General features: G+C 45.7%; 1 protein-coding gene across 8 annotated transcripts in view; it reads left to right on the top strand.

Moving 5' to 3' along the window:
* The window catches only part of Osbpl3 (oxysterol binding protein like 3), a 163,126-nt gene that overhangs the window by 112,270 nt on the left and 33,654 nt on the right, over positions 1 to 17,202 (top strand). For 6 of the 8 annotated variants that reach the window (XM_050155461.1, XM_050155455.1, XM_050155457.1 and 3 more), the window contains 2 exons: positions 7,923 to 8,050; positions 11,134 to 11,241. In XM_050155461.1, the coding sequence (XP_050011418.1) occupies positions 7,923 to 8,050; positions 11,134 to 11,241 (236 nt within the window). The remainder of the gene's footprint in view (positions 1 to 7,922; positions 8,051 to 11,133; positions 11,242 to 17,202) is intronic. The other 2 variants (XM_050155462.1, XM_050155463.1) reach the window with 1 other exon arrangement.

The raw sequence follows: 17,202 nt of genomic DNA, 5'->3' as shown, positions 1-17,202 counted from the left end.
ATATATGCTTTCTCTTTCCTGACAAATCTAAAATCCATATGGTTATGAGATTGCTTATAAGGCCACCACGTCATGTTTGTGTGTTTGTGACAGGCTTTTTGCTCAGCCCCCTTTGCTAGCCACCACGTGCACCCCTTGGTGGCCAGCAGGACTGTAGTCCCATGTTTGTGAGAGCTGAGGCGTTGCTGTGCCATTTCTTCCCAGCTCTTCAGGTGCCTCATGGGCATTCTTTTGAAGGTCCTTGCAATGAGGACATTTTAGCATTTGTGGGAGGAGACATCTTTAAAACACTGTGACCTTTTAATAACACAAACTGCCTGTTTCAAGCTGAGGAGATGGTGCCCTTCTCCCATGGGGATATCTGGGTTTTCCCTACACTGTTGAAGCAGCTTGCTAGCAGGGTAGAGGCTGCCATCCATTCTGAGTGTGTCCATTGATCCTGGCTCCCTGCAGTAGTCTCCTCCTCCCGCAGGTCTGGAATCCCCTCCCCACCACCTGCTGTGCTGGGGTCTTTGTGAAGCCAGCAGGCTGCAGAGTCGGTCAAGGTTTGTGCTGCAGGAACAGACCAGGCGCCACAGCCAGAGCATAGGAGCCTAGACAGCTCTTCTCCCTTCCATGGCTTTCGATTCTATTTGCATATGTTCAGTCCCCCCTCACCTCTCCTGCACCCCTAGAGGGGCCTGGTGGAACAAAGCCCATGCACACACAGGTTTGCCTTGAGTCCTAGCACCTTGTGTCCTCTCATTTATCTGTCCGTTCAGACTCAGCCATGGTAGCCTTTCTCCCCGTGTGAGTCTTGACTCGTTACAGATACTGTCTATTGTCCTGCGATTGCATTGGGGGTCTCTTGACTCTTATTTTGAAGCAGCTGAACTAAAGCCAAGTATTCCACTGATGTCACATAACCTGTGTGCCATTAAACACGGCAGAAAACATCTGAATTATGCTTTTGTAGACCACATGATAGGCAGCCAGCAGAGGCCCATCCCCGTGGTTTAAGTTCTTCTGTACATTTATTTTTAGATGTGCATTGGACTGCTCTTCGTGGTTCCTATTTCTGACTTTGTGTATGTCAACACTCGTGTAAGCAAGTGGAATGGAATGCACCGACCCTTAAGGTCACAGTTTTTGCTATGTGCATTGGCTTTAACATTTCCCCAAATGTATTTTATGGGATTCTCATTTCAGAGGGCAGGTAAAAGTCAAAGCGAATTTTGTGATTAAAAACACCTGGAAAATGCTGCTGCCCGTGGCTGCTTTGTTTTACGTGTGGAACTGCAGGTAGGGAAATCCACAGAAAGGGCTGCAGCAGGGAAACCTGTCAGGTTTTTTTTTTAAGCTTTGATTTTGAGTGTTATTTGTGACAGTCCCTGTTGACCCATGACCGTCTTGGTGGGGAGCATGGCAGCAGACAGGCGGGTGTGGCACTGGAGCAGTAGCTAAGAGCTTAGCATCATACCTACAATCACCAGGCCACGGAGTGTGTGCTTGGCTATGCCCAGGGACAGGCCACACCCCATCCAACAAGGCCACACCTCCTAGTCTTTCCTGACAGATCCCCAACTGGGAACCAAACTTTCAAATATATGAGCCAATTTCTCATTCAAACCACCACAGAAGGAGACATCTGTCTTCTGGCATGGAAGAGAAGCAGACATCTGGAGTCCTATGGATGAGAGAAATCCTCGCTTACAGATGTGAAAACCCAAATGAGAACAAAGGCAAACTTGAATTCCTTTGTGTCCGGACTGTTTCCTAGGGTTAAATTGGAACCGAATGGCCACTTTCTGAACTGTTTTGAGCCATGAAGCCTTGAAGGAAAAGCCGAATATGTCACTTTGGTGCCAACCATCTTCATGACCTGAGGGGAGGGTGGTCCGTGCATTGTTCACAATTAGAATTCACTGTTAGTTTGTTGAACATTGGATTCACTTAGATGCTCAGTATCCCGGCACTCAGGAAGCAGAGGCAGGCAAATCTTTGTGAGTTCAAGACCAGCCTAGTCTAGTCTACAAGAACTAGTTCTAGGACAGGCTCCAAAGCTACAGAGAAACCTGACTCAAAAAAAAAAAAAATGTAGGGTCATTTAGCAAAATTCACTAATGTTTCTAAATCAGTTCAGATTGAATACTGGTTAGAAAATATTTTACAACTATGGGCACCACGTAAGAGTTGAAACTTAGGGGCTGGAGAAATGGCTCAGTGGTTAAAAGCACTGTCTGCTCTTCCAGAGGTCCTGAGTTCAATTCCCAGCAACCACATGGTGGCTCCAAACCATCTGTAAAGAGATCTGGCGCCCTCCTCTGACATGTGGGTATAAATGGAGGCAGAAAGTTGTATACATAATAATTAAATCTAAAAAAAAAAAAGTTGAAACCTAGAAGAGACAGATTAAAAATCATCAAACCATCCCTGATAGTTTAGGAATGTTACTCTTTTGAGGGTAATTCACATGGTTCCCATTAAAAGGAGGAAAGGGCTGGAAGGATGGCTCAGTGACCAGCACACTTACTGCACAAACATAAGTACCATGTGCAAATCCCGGCACCACTTAGACGCTGGGCATAATCTCAAGTAAACCCCAGCATGGAGGCAGGCAGAGCCAGAGGCAGGCAAAGACAGGGGGTGAGCAGAGCCAGGGACAAGCAGAGCCAGGGGGCAGGCAGAGACGGGGGGGGGGGGGCGCTGTCAGAGACAGGAGGTGGGCAGAGACAGACGCAGAGACAGGAGGCAGGCAAAGACAGGAGGCGGCAGAGACAGGGCTGTCTGGGTTTTCTGGCCTTCAACCTAGTGGAAAAGTCTTCAACAGACAGAATAAAACCAGACTCCAGGTTCATTGAGAGACTCTGCCTTTGTGGCCCCCCCCCCAAAAAAAGCAAGGCAGAAAAGGATGCTTCCCTGAGCATGCATGTGCGCTCTCACTCTTTCTCTTGCACACACACACACACACACACACACACACACACACACACAACTATATATTTACATACATGTGCAAAAATGCAGGAAGCAGAAATGAAGTCCACCGCGTTGGGTCCTGTGTTCTCATGTGCTTTCTTGTTTCCTTAAAGCACAGTGAGATACCAGCCTCTCCTGCAGATTCAATCTGTTTAGGTTTGGACACCGGTGGTTCCTCCAGAGTTTAAACCCCCACTAAGCCTCGGGGAGGAAGCTGGATTTGCATTTGCCTTACCACACACTTTCTTCCCAACTAACCACATGGTGCCAGTGCTGTTGATAACTGTGGTCTCTCCGGAGGTGAAGAAACTGCTAAGGAGGGAGCTCGGGGAGGATGAGCGCTCCAGCTCATCATCCACTATGGCTTCCCAGTCCCATGTCTCAGACCCTCTCCAGCCTGATATAGTACTGGGATCCTGAAGTGAGGGGAAGGGGAGGGGAAGAGTCAACTGAGCAAAACCTACTGTTTCCGCTCTGCAGCCTTCCAATATATGTCTTCCCCACGAAGACAAGCTGGGGTATGGAGAGATGACTTAGTGGTTAAGAGCACTGCCTGCTCTTCCAAAGGTCCTGAGTTCAATTCCCAGCCATCACATGGTGTCTTACAACCATCTGTAATGAGATCTGGTGCCCTCTTGAGAAAGAGACTTGGTCAGTCTTTCTCATTAACTTAGATCACAAAACCCAATATGGGCAAGTTCAACAGAACCGCCATATATGGGCTACCCATGCAGGCTTCAGCATAGCCAGGGCATAAATTTCATTCATTTTTAATTTCATAAAGACAAGCAGCTGTGTTGGACAATGTAAAGCAATTGAAGCAAACATTGCATAGCCCCAGCAGGTCTCAGAACACTGTGACCTCCTCAGGAGGCAGATGGAGGTTGAGTAGCATGGGCTAAGGACCATTTGGTAAGGGTTTGGAGCCTGGAGAGGGTGGGTCATACTCTGGGGTGGGTGGCTTGGATAATTTTTGAGGGTCTCCGTACCTCTGTGCACCTTGGTCTTCTCTGTTTGTGATAACGTATCCACAGGTGCAATACACTCACTTAGATACCTTTTCAAAGCTTTTCAGTCTCTAACAAATTTAGGATGGCATTAGAAAATAAGTAAGAAGACTCTCCTGACACAGGAGATGCCCTGGTGAGTCTTAGTCACGGTTTCTATTGCTGCAGTGAAACACCATGACCAAAGAGGGATTGGGGTGGAAAGGGTTTATGTGGCTTACATTGCCACAGCCTTCATCACTGAAGGAAGCCGGGACAGGAACTCAAACAGGGCAGGAACCTGGAGGCAGGAGCTGATGCAGAGGCCATGGAGGGGTGCTGCTTACTGGCTTGCTCATCATGGGTTGGTCAGCCCACTTTCTATAGAACCCAAGACCACCAGCCCAGGGGTGCCCCACCCACTGGGCTCTCCCATCAATCACTAGTTAAGAAAATGCCATACAGCTGGATCTTCTGGCGGCATTTCCTCAACTGAGGCTCCCTGCTTCCAGATAACTCTAGTGCGTGTCAGGTTGACATAGACTAGACTAGCAAGCACAGTTTCTAGCAATGTAGTTATGATCTCCTGGGAGCAGCATCTAGTCACTGCTCCGAGTCATGAGTTGGCCAAGAGTGACCACTTTAATATCCTCTGGCCATTTAAGAAATTCAACCAAGTATGGTAGAACACACTGATAATCTCAATATTTGGGAACCTGAGGCAGGAGGAATGTACATTTGAGGCCAATTCAGGCTACATAGTGAGACCCTGTTTCAAAACACACACACATACACACACATACACAGACCACACCACACATGAATTTAGGTGACATGGCTTATGATCCTCTTTTTAGGTGATTGAGGAAGAGTTTTTTAATATGTATGTGTGCGTGTCAATATATATATATATATGTGTGTGTGTGTGTATACATATATACATATATATATAGATAGATAGATAGATATAGATATATATGAAATGACTGTACGGGTTTCTTTTTGCTTATGCCCACTGTAGTCTTAGCTATATGCTCCTTTTTCTGAAGACAAGGGAGCTAGCAACTGAACTTAGAGCTTTGCTCTTGCTGGCCGAACCGTCTATTGGTGAGCTCTGTTGTTAGCCTTCCTGGCTGTACACTCCTCAACAGACTATGCCCATTCTGTCCTTCAGGAATTGTCGAGTCTGGTGGAAAGACCCTCCTGGCAGCAGGGCATCTGAAAGGCAGAACAGTTGACCTGGGAAAACTGAGCCAGCCAGGTGCATGCCCATGATATTTGGAGGAATTATGTATCCATGGAGAGGGAGGACCCCCAGGGACCCAGCAGGACAGCTGCGGGTATCCTGGGGAGCTGAGGGGAGACGTCTAACCAGGCATAGATGCAGTGAGGTCCCTTGTGGCCTGCTGTCCTCCTCCCAAGGCTGCTGCTCTCTGGCTCAGAAGCTCTGGCCAGGCCTCATTCACATAGGCTCTGCCGTATGTGCATTTATTTATAGCTGTCATCCCGATAAGAGCTGAGTGCCCATTGCCCCTCCTGCCCAGACTCTAAGAGCATAGGCATCACTTTCACTCTCATGCATCTCTTTCGTCATCGTGACTGTTATCCTTCTGGTAGCATCCATTATGTATTGCATTTGTGCATTAGGTTCAGGACCTTGCCTGCATTGTCTTACTTAATCCTTATCACAAGCTATAAAGTAAAAGCTAGCAGTATCTCCATTTGGGGTTCAGGCACATCAGATACTTTCCCAAGGTCATAGAATGACTAAGTAATTGGCCCCTCCCTTCTGGTTATAGAAGCCACGCACCGTAGCTTGTGAGTTTGTGTGGGGCGAGTGAGGAGGGGAGGAGAGAGAGAGAACGTAATTTGCTTGTTTGCATTAGGATATTATGAGGATTCTCTGGCTCTCTCACTAAGTGCACCAGGCAGCCAGCAGCAGCATATAGAGACAACAAACCGTCTTCCTTCTTGCTGGTAAATGAAGGAAGCAAGTTGGTAGTGAGTATTTAGTTTCTGCTATTGAATAGGCCATTCTTGGATAACAGTACCTCGGGAAAGGCAAGCCTGTGAAATTTAATAAAATATCACGTCACTGGAGAAGTCTGTCTCAGTCCCTGCCTTCTTGCCCTTCTGCGACAAACTGTAATGGAAGAGAATGGAAAGCTAATACCTAGTGTGGTCTCTGTGATCCGTACTTTAGGCAGTCGTTCCCTTATCCTCGGGGAATCACTCGTACCTATGTGATCAGAGCCTAATACATATTTTGTCACACCTGTTCCTGTGTTTTTTTTAAATCTCTGTGCGTGTGCTGTGCACATGCACGTGTGTATATGAGTGTGTGTGTACATGTCTGTGTAAGTGTGCATGTTTGTGTGTATTAATTTGTTCATGTGCATGCATGCCCCAGCTCCCACTTAGGGTGTGTGTGTGTGTATGTGTGTGTGTGCAAGTCTGTGTATGACAACCTTTGGTGTTGGGTCTCACCTCTACTGTTCGAGACAGGCTTTCTTTGCTGTCTCCTGCTGTGTATGCCAGTCTGTCTGACTCTGGGGATACTCCTATTCCCACCTCCTTCTCACTGTTGGATTGCAGAGTGCAGTACTGCACCCAGCTTTCCAGGAGTTCTGGGGATTCGAACTCAGGCCCTCATGCTTGCATGGTCATCCCCACGGCTCCCAGCTTGTTTTGGGAGCTCCATCTTGGGCATTTAAGTGATTACTGGTTCTGGGGTCTCACTGAACTTGAAAGCTCCCAAAGTGAGCCGAGTGGCTGAACGCCAAAATTAGAAGTAGGGGAATTCCAGGGCAGCCAGAAGACACTAGGAAGAAACAGGGTGACACCTCATTTTAAAATCGTTTTGACCTCACAGAAAATCTGCAAGAGTAGAACAAAGAAACCCTAAACTCTTCCTAGATTGTCCATCCGTTCTTTTCTTTTCTTTTTTGCAGTTTTCTACAGTTATTTATCTCCGGCTCTTTCTACACACACGAATTTATTTTGCTGAAATTTTTGAGACTAGGATTCCTGAGTCATTATGCCGTTCTTTGAGGCTTTATACTTTCTATACTGGGCACAATGTAGTTTTCTAACTCAGGGCATGGCACTGGGAAATGACACTTTGGTCTCCCATTCACGGTGTCAACTTCTGAAAAACATCTTTTAATGTTGTTCCCCCGTGGGGCACAGGATCTGGCCCATGTGCACACATTGTGTTTCGTTGTCTTCAGCACAGTTGGTTGAGGGCAATTTTGTATAAAGTCGCCACCTCGATGCCTTTGAAGGGTTCAAACTAGTTTTTAGAAACAGAATGTTCAGCTGTCTGTGGTTCCCTCGTGGTCAAACCCAGATTACCCATCTCTGACTGCCCTTCAGAACAGTGTGACTTTCCCAAGGCATCGTAGGCAGAGGTACCCAGCGTTCACCTGGCTCTCACTGGCAATTGATTCTGGCCACCTGGTTGAGTTGTAGACTCGTTTGTTCTGATGTAGTGATAGCACATTTCCCCTATGGCCAACGAGCCTTGTTCCTCACCGTTTCTAGCCTTAAGGACATGAAACTGAACACTGAACCTCTAGGTGATAAAATCATGGTGTGCCTTAGCAAGCACAGGCCTGGGGATTGACAGTGTATATAAATTAATGGATTATATTTTTTCTAGAAGTTTTCAGTACACAGCAAAACCGAGTCACACAGAATCCCCATATGTCCCTTGCCACCTACATAGGCCCCTCCCACTCTCAGCATCCCATACAGGATCAGGGACGGTTAACGCAGAAGAACCTGTATTGGTACATGTTGTCACTGGACCCTGTCATTCCCACACATTCAAAGTGTTTTTCAAAATCAATGTAGAATGTGTATTTACCGAACTTAGAATACTTTGCTAAAATCTTGTGTAAGAAGTACACTCTTCTGCATTTTGTTTTTAATTATGCCTTTTCCTTGTTCCTTCTTGTAATGATTATATCTTTATAGTTTACTTCGCTTTAAGGTCAGCATTTAATAGCATATCGGCGGAGAGAGAGAAGCTGAAGCAGCTGGAGCTGGATGCCTCCTCCTCGCCCTCCGCTCAGGTCGTCGGGCTGAAGCACGCGCTGTCATCAGTAAGTGGTGTGTGCGTCTCTGTTTCATAGACACCTGCAAGTGTCTTACAACTTACATATGCTTTCCATTTCCATGGATACAATGAAAATTGATGATTTCTCAGGATCTAGTTGGATCTTGGGAAGAAAAGCAAACACATTATCCAAGTTACACTCAAACCTTTCTTGCTCCAGACTTAAGTTTTCAAAATAAGCCCAAATCATAGCAGCTAGCATTTTCCTAAATGTTCGAGTCTCTGAGTTTGTTTTCTTTAAATTTATCTGAATTTTTCTGTTCCTATCGAACTTTTAGTGTGTGTCTGTGTGGAAGTCTTGCAGACATTTGTTGGCTAATGCTTACCGAGTTTGACATTTGGAAGGTTTTGCTCTGAGGCATCGTAAGCTTAGATCGACTTAACAAATAACACTTGCAGCAAGAAGTTTCCACTTTACACGTTTTCCGTCTCCGCTGCAAAGTGCTGATCCTGCTTCATGCTCTTCCAAATATACGAGTGATGTTTGATTTGAGCAAACAGACAAAACCTTCCGCTTTTCCTCTCGCGGACACAGCGGTGAGTCATGAGGGGACCGTCAGGCAGTCACTGCAGCTTCAAACAGAACAGCCACTGCCGTGGCCTCAGATGAGTTTCTGCAAGCCATTGTTACTCTTCTCAGCTTCACTTTGCTGCTCAGAATGGCTGGGCTCCATTGGTACCATGCTGTGTCCTGTGCCACCCGAGCAGCTGAAGGTGTCTGGTGACACCTTAGCCCTGCTCTCTATCGAGAAGCCAGAGAACCTTTGCAACCACATACGTATTTGCTCTTCTCTCTTTACTTGCGCTTTGGAATTCCTGCTCTAAGAAGAGAGAGAATGTGTGCGCACGTGGAATTACTGTCTGAAGCGCCACTGACTTGTATTTTGGGTCAGGTGGGAGGGATGAATTTTTGGATCATGTGACCAGAAGCCAACATAAGCACTGAGGGGGGGAAAAGTCCATTTATGGTTTCTATTTGTCTAATGCTAGCAATGTACTATTAATTATTAGCGCTACAACATAATGTTAATCATGGACCTTGATGCGCAGTACACAGTGCTTGCTGCAGACACTCAGATACTTTCATTCGGTGGCAATTCCAACAATACTATCTTTGGTTTATTTTGTCTTGTTTTTTTAAGATATAGGCCAGGTTAGGCCTCATGTAGTCATGTAGTCCTGTCTCCACCTCCCATGTGCTTTAAATTGCAGTCATGTGCCCAACTATGCTATTTTTGACAGAAACACTTTAAAATATTATTGGCCCATATGTAGAGTCTCCATCTTTAAATTCTCTCTCTCTCTCTCTCTCTCTCTCTACCTACCCACCTGTCTATCATCTATTGGTTTTTCGAGACAGGGTTTTTCTGTATATCAGCCATGGCTATCATGGAACTCACTCATGTAGTCCAGGTTAGCCTTCAACTCATAGAGATCCACCTGCCTCTGCCTTCCGAGTGCTGGGACTTAAGGCATGAGCCACCATGCCTGGCTTTCAGGTCCCCTTCTTAAGTCCATAGAGAAAGAGACATCTTTTGGACCTTGAGGAGCAGCTGGCGCAGCTGGGGTGGCACTTTTGTTCTTCCATTCTTTCTTTGATTTATTTCTCGCTGGTCCATTATTCTCATTGTTCACATCAGAGGGGCTCTAAGTGCTTTTAGAAGGTTCCTCTGATGCGGGGGTCCCTAAATTCCTTGCCTTGGTCCTCCTCCCCCTTCCCCTTCTTACAGAGGTCCAGCCTCCTTGCTAATCTGCTTGGCTGCACTTACCAGGCTACGGTTTCCAGGCCAGATACGCGTCACCTTTTCTAAGGGATGCGCCTACACCCACATCAACAGTTTAGAAAGATGAAACACAATGGTCCTTTCCTTTTTGGCTTAGATTTCTGATTTAGACTTGTTCTTCAAAATATTTCTTTTTAGAATAATCATAGAACTATTATAATGAATATATGAATATATATATAGGTACTGAATTTGATATATATGTATATTTAAAATAATAATATAATATAATAATTGTCACAATTCTAGGCTTTGCTAAGATTCTAGCCCCCATAACAGTGACATGTTGCCTCAAAGGGATTATTATATGTGGGTACATGACCCTAGTTCTTGTTCAGAGTTTCTTAAATGATTGAAGGGTTCTTGGAATAATCTATGTCCTCTATGGCCACTGAAAAGTAAAACTAGATCCAGATGTTGTAATCTTGTAATCCTAGCTTCTGGGAGGCCGGGGCAAATGTTCAGAGTCCAGCCTGGGCTACGGAGTAAGACTCTATCCCATACATTCAACAATGACGATAAGAAAGGAGACAAATGAGGCCACTGTGGAGATCCAGGAGCAGACAAGACTGTCGGCACAGTGTGTCCTTCCTATAGTCACATGTGCAGTACTGCCAATCGAAGGAAGTGCGCAGCTTCCTTTTTCCCGTCAGCCAGGACCTGCCAGAGAGGTTGATATAGGAGGTGACAGCCCCCAGGAGGAAATAGAGGTCTCGCTTTATGTCCATAGCTCACATCCAGCACCATGGACCATAAGCCTGCAAGGTGCATAGGTGAAGTTGTTTGCTTAGTGTTTGAAAAGTGACCTGTCTTATTCCCCAAATATGAATAAGTCACCAGCATACTTCTGAGGTCCAGTGTAGCCCGGGTGATAATCAACTCACAGTGGGTCATGCCCACTGGCATCTCGTCAAGGACAGGAGGAGCTAGGAATCTCGAGGTGTGGTGGGGTTGCGGGGGTCTGGTCCACAGATCGGCATGGCAGGAAGAGTTACTGCCTGTGGGCCACCAGTTTTAAGAGCTGATGTTGTCTATGGCTTCCTTCTGCAGCCTTACTAACCCTCTTTTCGCCTCTGGAAGTGGAGGTTAACAAGGGGTATCCCGGACCTTTTTGTTACCTCCCAGCCTCCTGCTGAAGAGCAAAGGGAGAGCCCAGCCAGACACACCCTGAGGTGCCCCACTCGGGGCATCTTCGCTCCTAGCCTTGCTTGTGCCCAGTCCCCTGCTGCGTTTTCCTGAACTGTCCATTTACTAATAAAGCCCTGCTATTCTTAACGTATTCCAGGCCCTAGCACAAAACACAGACCTTAAAGAACGCTTACGCAGAATCCATGCGGAAAGTATGCTCCTCGACCCTCCTGCTGCTCCCAAGTCGGGGGACAACCTGGCAGAGGTGGGTAGGTTTCTCGTCTCGTAACTGTTCTCTGCACCTGCCGACCGCCCACCCCCAGCGCCCTCTGTCCAGTTGCATAGCCCCCTGCTTCACCCCCTTGAGTGGCGACCATGCTCCTAGCCTCCACTGGCCACGGCCGCAGCCCAGCTCCGGCTGAGCTCTTGGGATTCAAAGCCTTGCTGGCAGAATGCCGCTCAGCACACCCTTCAGCTGCCTCTCGACTCCTCCTTTTGTGTCTCTACCTCATTCCCTCTAAGTGGCATTCTTTTTACTCTGTGTTACCTGAGTGCGAGCTGTAGAAAGACAAGTGGTTTCCCTTGTCATTTCTGAAGAAACTTCAGTTTCCGTGACCCGCGGTGTCTGTGCCTTGCCTGCTTCTTGTGTTCCGCGAGAGCCATGCTAGTCTTTGCCACCCTTGTCCCTTCTCCCTTCTTCTTCCTGTTTTGTTCTTTCCTCTGTCAGGACACAGCTCTATACTCCTAGGGGAAAAGGCGCTGCACTACAGTCAAAATCCATTGTCTGTGAGCACACATTAGAAAGGCCTTTTACTGAGACGCAATACAGTTTAGCAACTTAGTAGGTTGTTTTCCTCTTGGACCCTAGTTCAACCCACAGACCCCCAACACACACACACACACACACACACACACACACACACACGGTCTTTTCTCAAGGCTTTGGATATCTATTCCAGATGTGTAAAATTCTCCATTAACAAACCGGTTAGATTTCAAATGAAAAGCAAGGAAGCGGGCTGGGGAGGCTATGCCGTCAATACAATGCCAAGGACCCCCAAGAACCCGCATCAATAAATACAGGTGTGATGGACCATTCTTGTGATCCTAGAATAGGAAGGCAGAGACAGCTGCATGGCTGAGGCTCCTGGCCAGCCAGCCTGGCCTCCGTGGTGAGGGTCAGGCCAGTGAAGGTGGGCACAGGGCCAGTGAGATGGCTTAGGAGTGAAGGCTCTTTCCTCAAAGCCTGGAACCCTGAGTTGGATCCCTGGTCCTCTGACCTCCTCATATGTAGAGTTTACAAAAGAAGAAAAAGGTGGGCAGGGCCTGAGGCACAAGGAACGAAACCCACAATTGTCTCTGCCCTCCATACACATAAGTGAATACACACATCCTCTCACACAGCGTTTGCCCAAGCATTCATACCCACGGGGCAGCAACAAAGGGCTGGTGTTCACATCTGTAAATGCTTCGTTGTTATCATCTTCATCTCCTTAAGAAAACCCACGCACAGTCCTTTCTCTGTGTGAGCTGAGGATGAAGAAAGTTGAGGCCCAAACACCCAGGTCATTTGCCCTCTTTGTAGCACAGACATGGGGACAGGACCACTGTACCAGGGCAGAGCCACACCCTCATGGCGGTAGCTGAGGATGAGATTCCTCTGCAGGGACACTGCTCCAAGAGACCAACCCTGCACCCTATGCCAAGGGCCTCGGCACTTCAGCCCTGAGCCTCTTCACCAGCCAGGTCTTTTCAAGTGAGCACGTTAGCTAACACGGTGCCCAGTCTTTGTCATGTCTGGCCGTCACTGAGCGTGGTTTGCTGCCACGCACCATGGCATCTCCAACGGCATATTGATTTCCAAGCCATTCCTACCTTTTGCTTTTGTTTCTGGGTTTTTTTTTTTTTTTTTTGAGATAGGGTTTCTCTGTGAAGCTTTGGAGCCTGTCCTGGAACTAGCTCTGTAGACCAGGCTCACCTCGAACTCACAGAGATCCACCTGCCTCTGCCTCCCCAGTGCTGAGATTAAAGGTGCATGCCACCAGTACCCGACTGTTCTTGCCTTTTATAATACATATTATTGTGTGAATTACATTTACATGTTTTGTGATGAACTAGATAACCTTCACTGAGCATTTATGAGCCCACATCTAGTGTGAATCACTCAAGCTGTTGGTGTTTTGAAAAGAAAAAAAAAAACCCAAAGCCCAGGTCTAGAAAAATGTGCATTTTGGGACCAGTTGCAAAAAGGGATAGCTAGAAAGCTGAAACGCTCTGAGCTGTTGAGGACGATGCCACCCCAGCCTTGAGCGCGTCCTTCCACTGTGTTCTCCAGTTGCTTATGTCCTTGTCTCATCTGTTTCCTCCTTCAGAGAGTTTCTATTCCCCCTGGTTTGTCCTTTTTTTCCCACGGAGTGACTCAAGGCTAACTTTCCCAGCAAAGAAAAACCATTGTTACCTTCAGGAAATCAGAGCAAGAAATAAGAATGACCACATAGACTGAACAAAAACACCCTAAATTGTGGTGTGTGTGTGTGTGTGTGTGTGTGTGTGTGTGTGTTAACTTTAAATTTTTAGTTACTTACAAAATTTTAAAACATTTATTTATTTAGTGTATATGTGTGTGTGTGCACATGCACATACAGACATGAACCACAGGACATATGTGGGGTCATAGAGCAACCTGCAAGAGTCAGTTTTCTCCTTTGACTCTGTGGGTTCTGGGGATTGAATCTAGGTCATGGGGCTTGATGGCAGGTGCCTTTATAGACTAAGCCACCTCACCTGCCCCTGGGTTACCTTTTTTTAGGAGATTCCCTCAGACACCTCACAGCAGCTTGGCAGTCCCCAACAATAGGCTCAGGCCAAGGGCTTCCACTGTTTCCCTACTTTCTGTTGCCCTCTTAGGGCTGCACCAAGGAGCTGCTGGTGTTGAACCTGGATACTGAGCCCTAAGATCCCCTCTTCATAGAATGACCCCCTCAACTTACTCAAGACACTCTTACTATGTATTCATAAATGACATGTTAGTATCACCAGGGAAATATTAAAGGTTGTACTATTATTATTATCTTATGTTACTTTGGATGAGCAATCAAAGGGCAAGTGCTCTGTGGGAGTCATGTCTTTTATTTCTAACTGGCATTTAAGAATGAGCTTATGGTGACATGTGCGGTCACAAGACTCAGAAGACCCTGGCAAAGGGACAGCCTGGAGCCAGCCCAAGTAGATGGTGAGTTCCAGGCCTCTCTAGGTAACAGTGAGACCCTGTTCCAAACAAAGAGATAAATCTCAGTAAGGCACCTTTAAAACATCTATAACTTAGAAAAAAACTAAGAGAAGATACGTAATCCCTTTATGTTATTTATATATGGGTTTCTTCACTTGTTTTTTTATGTTGGGGTCAAACACTGGACATTAATGTTCAGACTTCCTACCTTGACTCTGGAGAGGGGGTAGCAGTTTCATTTTAGAAACAGGGAAAGTAATGCCCAGAGTAGTTCAGTACCTTCCACCAGAAACACAGCTAACAGAATCAAATCAGGATTTAAATTCACAACTCGTGAGGCCAGAGTGCGTGTTCTCCCCAGTTCCACACCTCTGTGTAAAGAAACTGTGCTGAGCCTGGAGACAGAGCTCTGGGAAGGTCCTCTGCTTTTGAATGGGTGGCCATGCAGTGCGGACATGACTTTCTTGGACCTGGACATCGCTTGATATTTCTCCTTATAAAAAATAAATAAATGGATAAGAAAGGCACATGAGAGAAACAATTAATGGGACCTCCTAAAACTGAAAAGCTTCTGTAAAACAAAGGACAAGGTCAACAAGAATAAACGACAGCCTACAGAATGGGAAAAGATCTTTACTAACCCCACATCAGACAGAGGTCTGATCTCCAAAATATACAAAGAACTCAAGAAATTGGTCTTCAAAAGAATAATCCAGTAACAAATGGAGTACAGACCTAAACAGAGAATTCTCAACAAAGGAATCTAAAATGGCTGAAAGACACTTAAGGAAATATTCAACATCCTTAGTTATCAGAGAGAGAAATGCAAACCAAAACAACTCTGAGATCCCATTTTACACCTGTAGGAATGGCCAAGATCAAAAACACTGATGACAACTTATGCTGGAGAGGTTGTGGGGAAAAGGGAACACTTCTGCATCGCTGGTGGGAATGCAAGCTGGTACAACCCCTTTGGATTGTGGTGTGGTGATTTCTCAGAAAATCAGGAAACAATCTTCCTCAACACCCAGCAATACCACTTTTGGGTATATATCCAAAGGATGCTCAATAGTGCCACAAGGACATATGCTCAACTATGTTCATAACAGCTTTGTTTGTCATAGCCAGAACCTGGAAACAACCTAAATCCCCCTCAACCGAAGAATGGATAAAGAAAATGTGGTACACAATGGAGTACTACACAATGGAAAAAAATAATGACATCTTAAATTTTGCAGGAAAATGGAGGAAGCTAGAAAACATCATTTTGAGTGAGGTAACCCAGACACAGAAAGACAGTATCACATGTACTCACTCATAGGTGGTTTTTAAACATAAAGCAAAGAAAACCAGCCTACAAACCACAATCCCAGAGAACTTAGACAACAGTGAGGACACTAAGAAAGACTTACATAGATCTAGTCTACATGGGACATAATAAAAGGCAAGATCTCCTGAGTAAATTGAAAGCATGGGGACCTTTGGGGAAAGTTGAAGGTAGGAGGGGAGAGTCAGGGAGGGGAGCAGAGAAAAATGTAGAACTCAATAAAAATCAATAAAAAAATCCAATGGAAAGGCAGACTATTCAATAGCTTAGGTCAGTGCAGCTCTCAGCAGGTTGAAAAGAAGCTCAAGTTTTCTCCCGTTGTGTGCTAAGATCCAAGCTAAATATAAACTTTGAGAAAAATTGATTTGAATATTTATCAAACTGTTAAAATAAGGATTTCCTAAACTAGGGAGTAATAATAATTTTCAAAAGAAGTATTAACTACATTTCACTCCTTTTATCAAATGTTTAAAAAATGAGAAGGTGCATTGAAAAAAACTTATGAAAAATATCCTCAGTGAAAATGATGAGTTTATATAATGCGGAATACATGACAGTAGTTTTAATCTGTGAACAAAGCTCAAACAACACCAAGTAGTTTAAGACACTCGGGAGGCAAAGGCAGTCAGATCTATGTGAGTTCGAGGCCAGCCTGGTCTACAAGAGCTAGTTCTAGGACAGGCTCCAAAACTACAGTGAAACTTCCTCGAAAAACAAAAACAAACAAAAATGTAAGACATTAACAAACAGTAGGCCCAGATAATTTACACTCTCCAGGCATACATAGTTATGGGGTTTGCTTCAGTGGGATTGAAAGAAAGAAAAAACCTTTTATTTTTCAAGTCAGTCTTGAGGGGTTGAACTGTAGGATATGATCAGGGCAGCGTGAGGTTGTCGTCCTGGTGAGTGAGTATGGCAGCGTGTGCACACAGCCTAGACGGTGCGGCTGACTGTCCACCAAGGCTCTGTCCAGAAGCACTATAAACCTGCTAACAGCTTTGTATTTCCTTCTTATAAACTAACAAGGGATGTAAGTGTCATCTGACTCCCCTTTTGTTCCACTGCCAGTGCTTCTGGACAACAGAGTCTCATCTATGTGATTGGAGTGTGTCCCACGGGACACCTCCTGGAGGCCTTGCCTGTGGCTGGCTTGCTGTTGACTAGTTTTCCTTATGTTAGTGGAGTACAATCTCAAACACTGACACAATAGAGAACTACACAGCCCAGGAGCAGTTGTGTGTTATCATTGTCCGCATTGTGTGCTGGGCAGAACCCCATCTCCTGTACTGTTGAGCAGCTAGACTCAGGCTCATTCTCACCAGCAGCTCCACAGATACGAGTCACATGACACTATGCTGTTGTGACATCACTAGGGGATGGGAGTTCTCCAGCCCTGTTATAATCTTTCGTGACACTCGGACAGAAGTATCATTGGCACGTGACTGTATTTATAAATCTGCAGGAAAGCAGGAGTTCAGAAGGAAGCCCCCTGTACCATGTGTCCTGGCTTTTCCCGCAGTAACATTCTCCTGCTCACTTTGTCATAAAGAATGTTCAGTCTAATGAAAAGGAAAACTATTCGATAAGTACAATAGTTTCCTAAATTGTGGCGTTAAAGAAAACAGTTTTCTTAAACATTGAACTAACTAATAATCCCGTGTTTATCATTT

The sequence above is a fragment of the Alexandromys fortis genome, unplaced genomic scaffold, assembly GCF_014885135.2.
Source record: "Alexandromys fortis isolate MF-2015 unplaced genomic scaffold, M_Fortis_MF-2015_v1.1 scaffold_93, whole genome shotgun sequence".
NCBI classification, from domain to species: Eukaryota; Metazoa; Chordata; class Mammalia; order Rodentia; family Cricetidae; genus Alexandromys; species Alexandromys fortis.
This window is presented reverse-complemented; position numbering and strand designations above follow the sequence as displayed.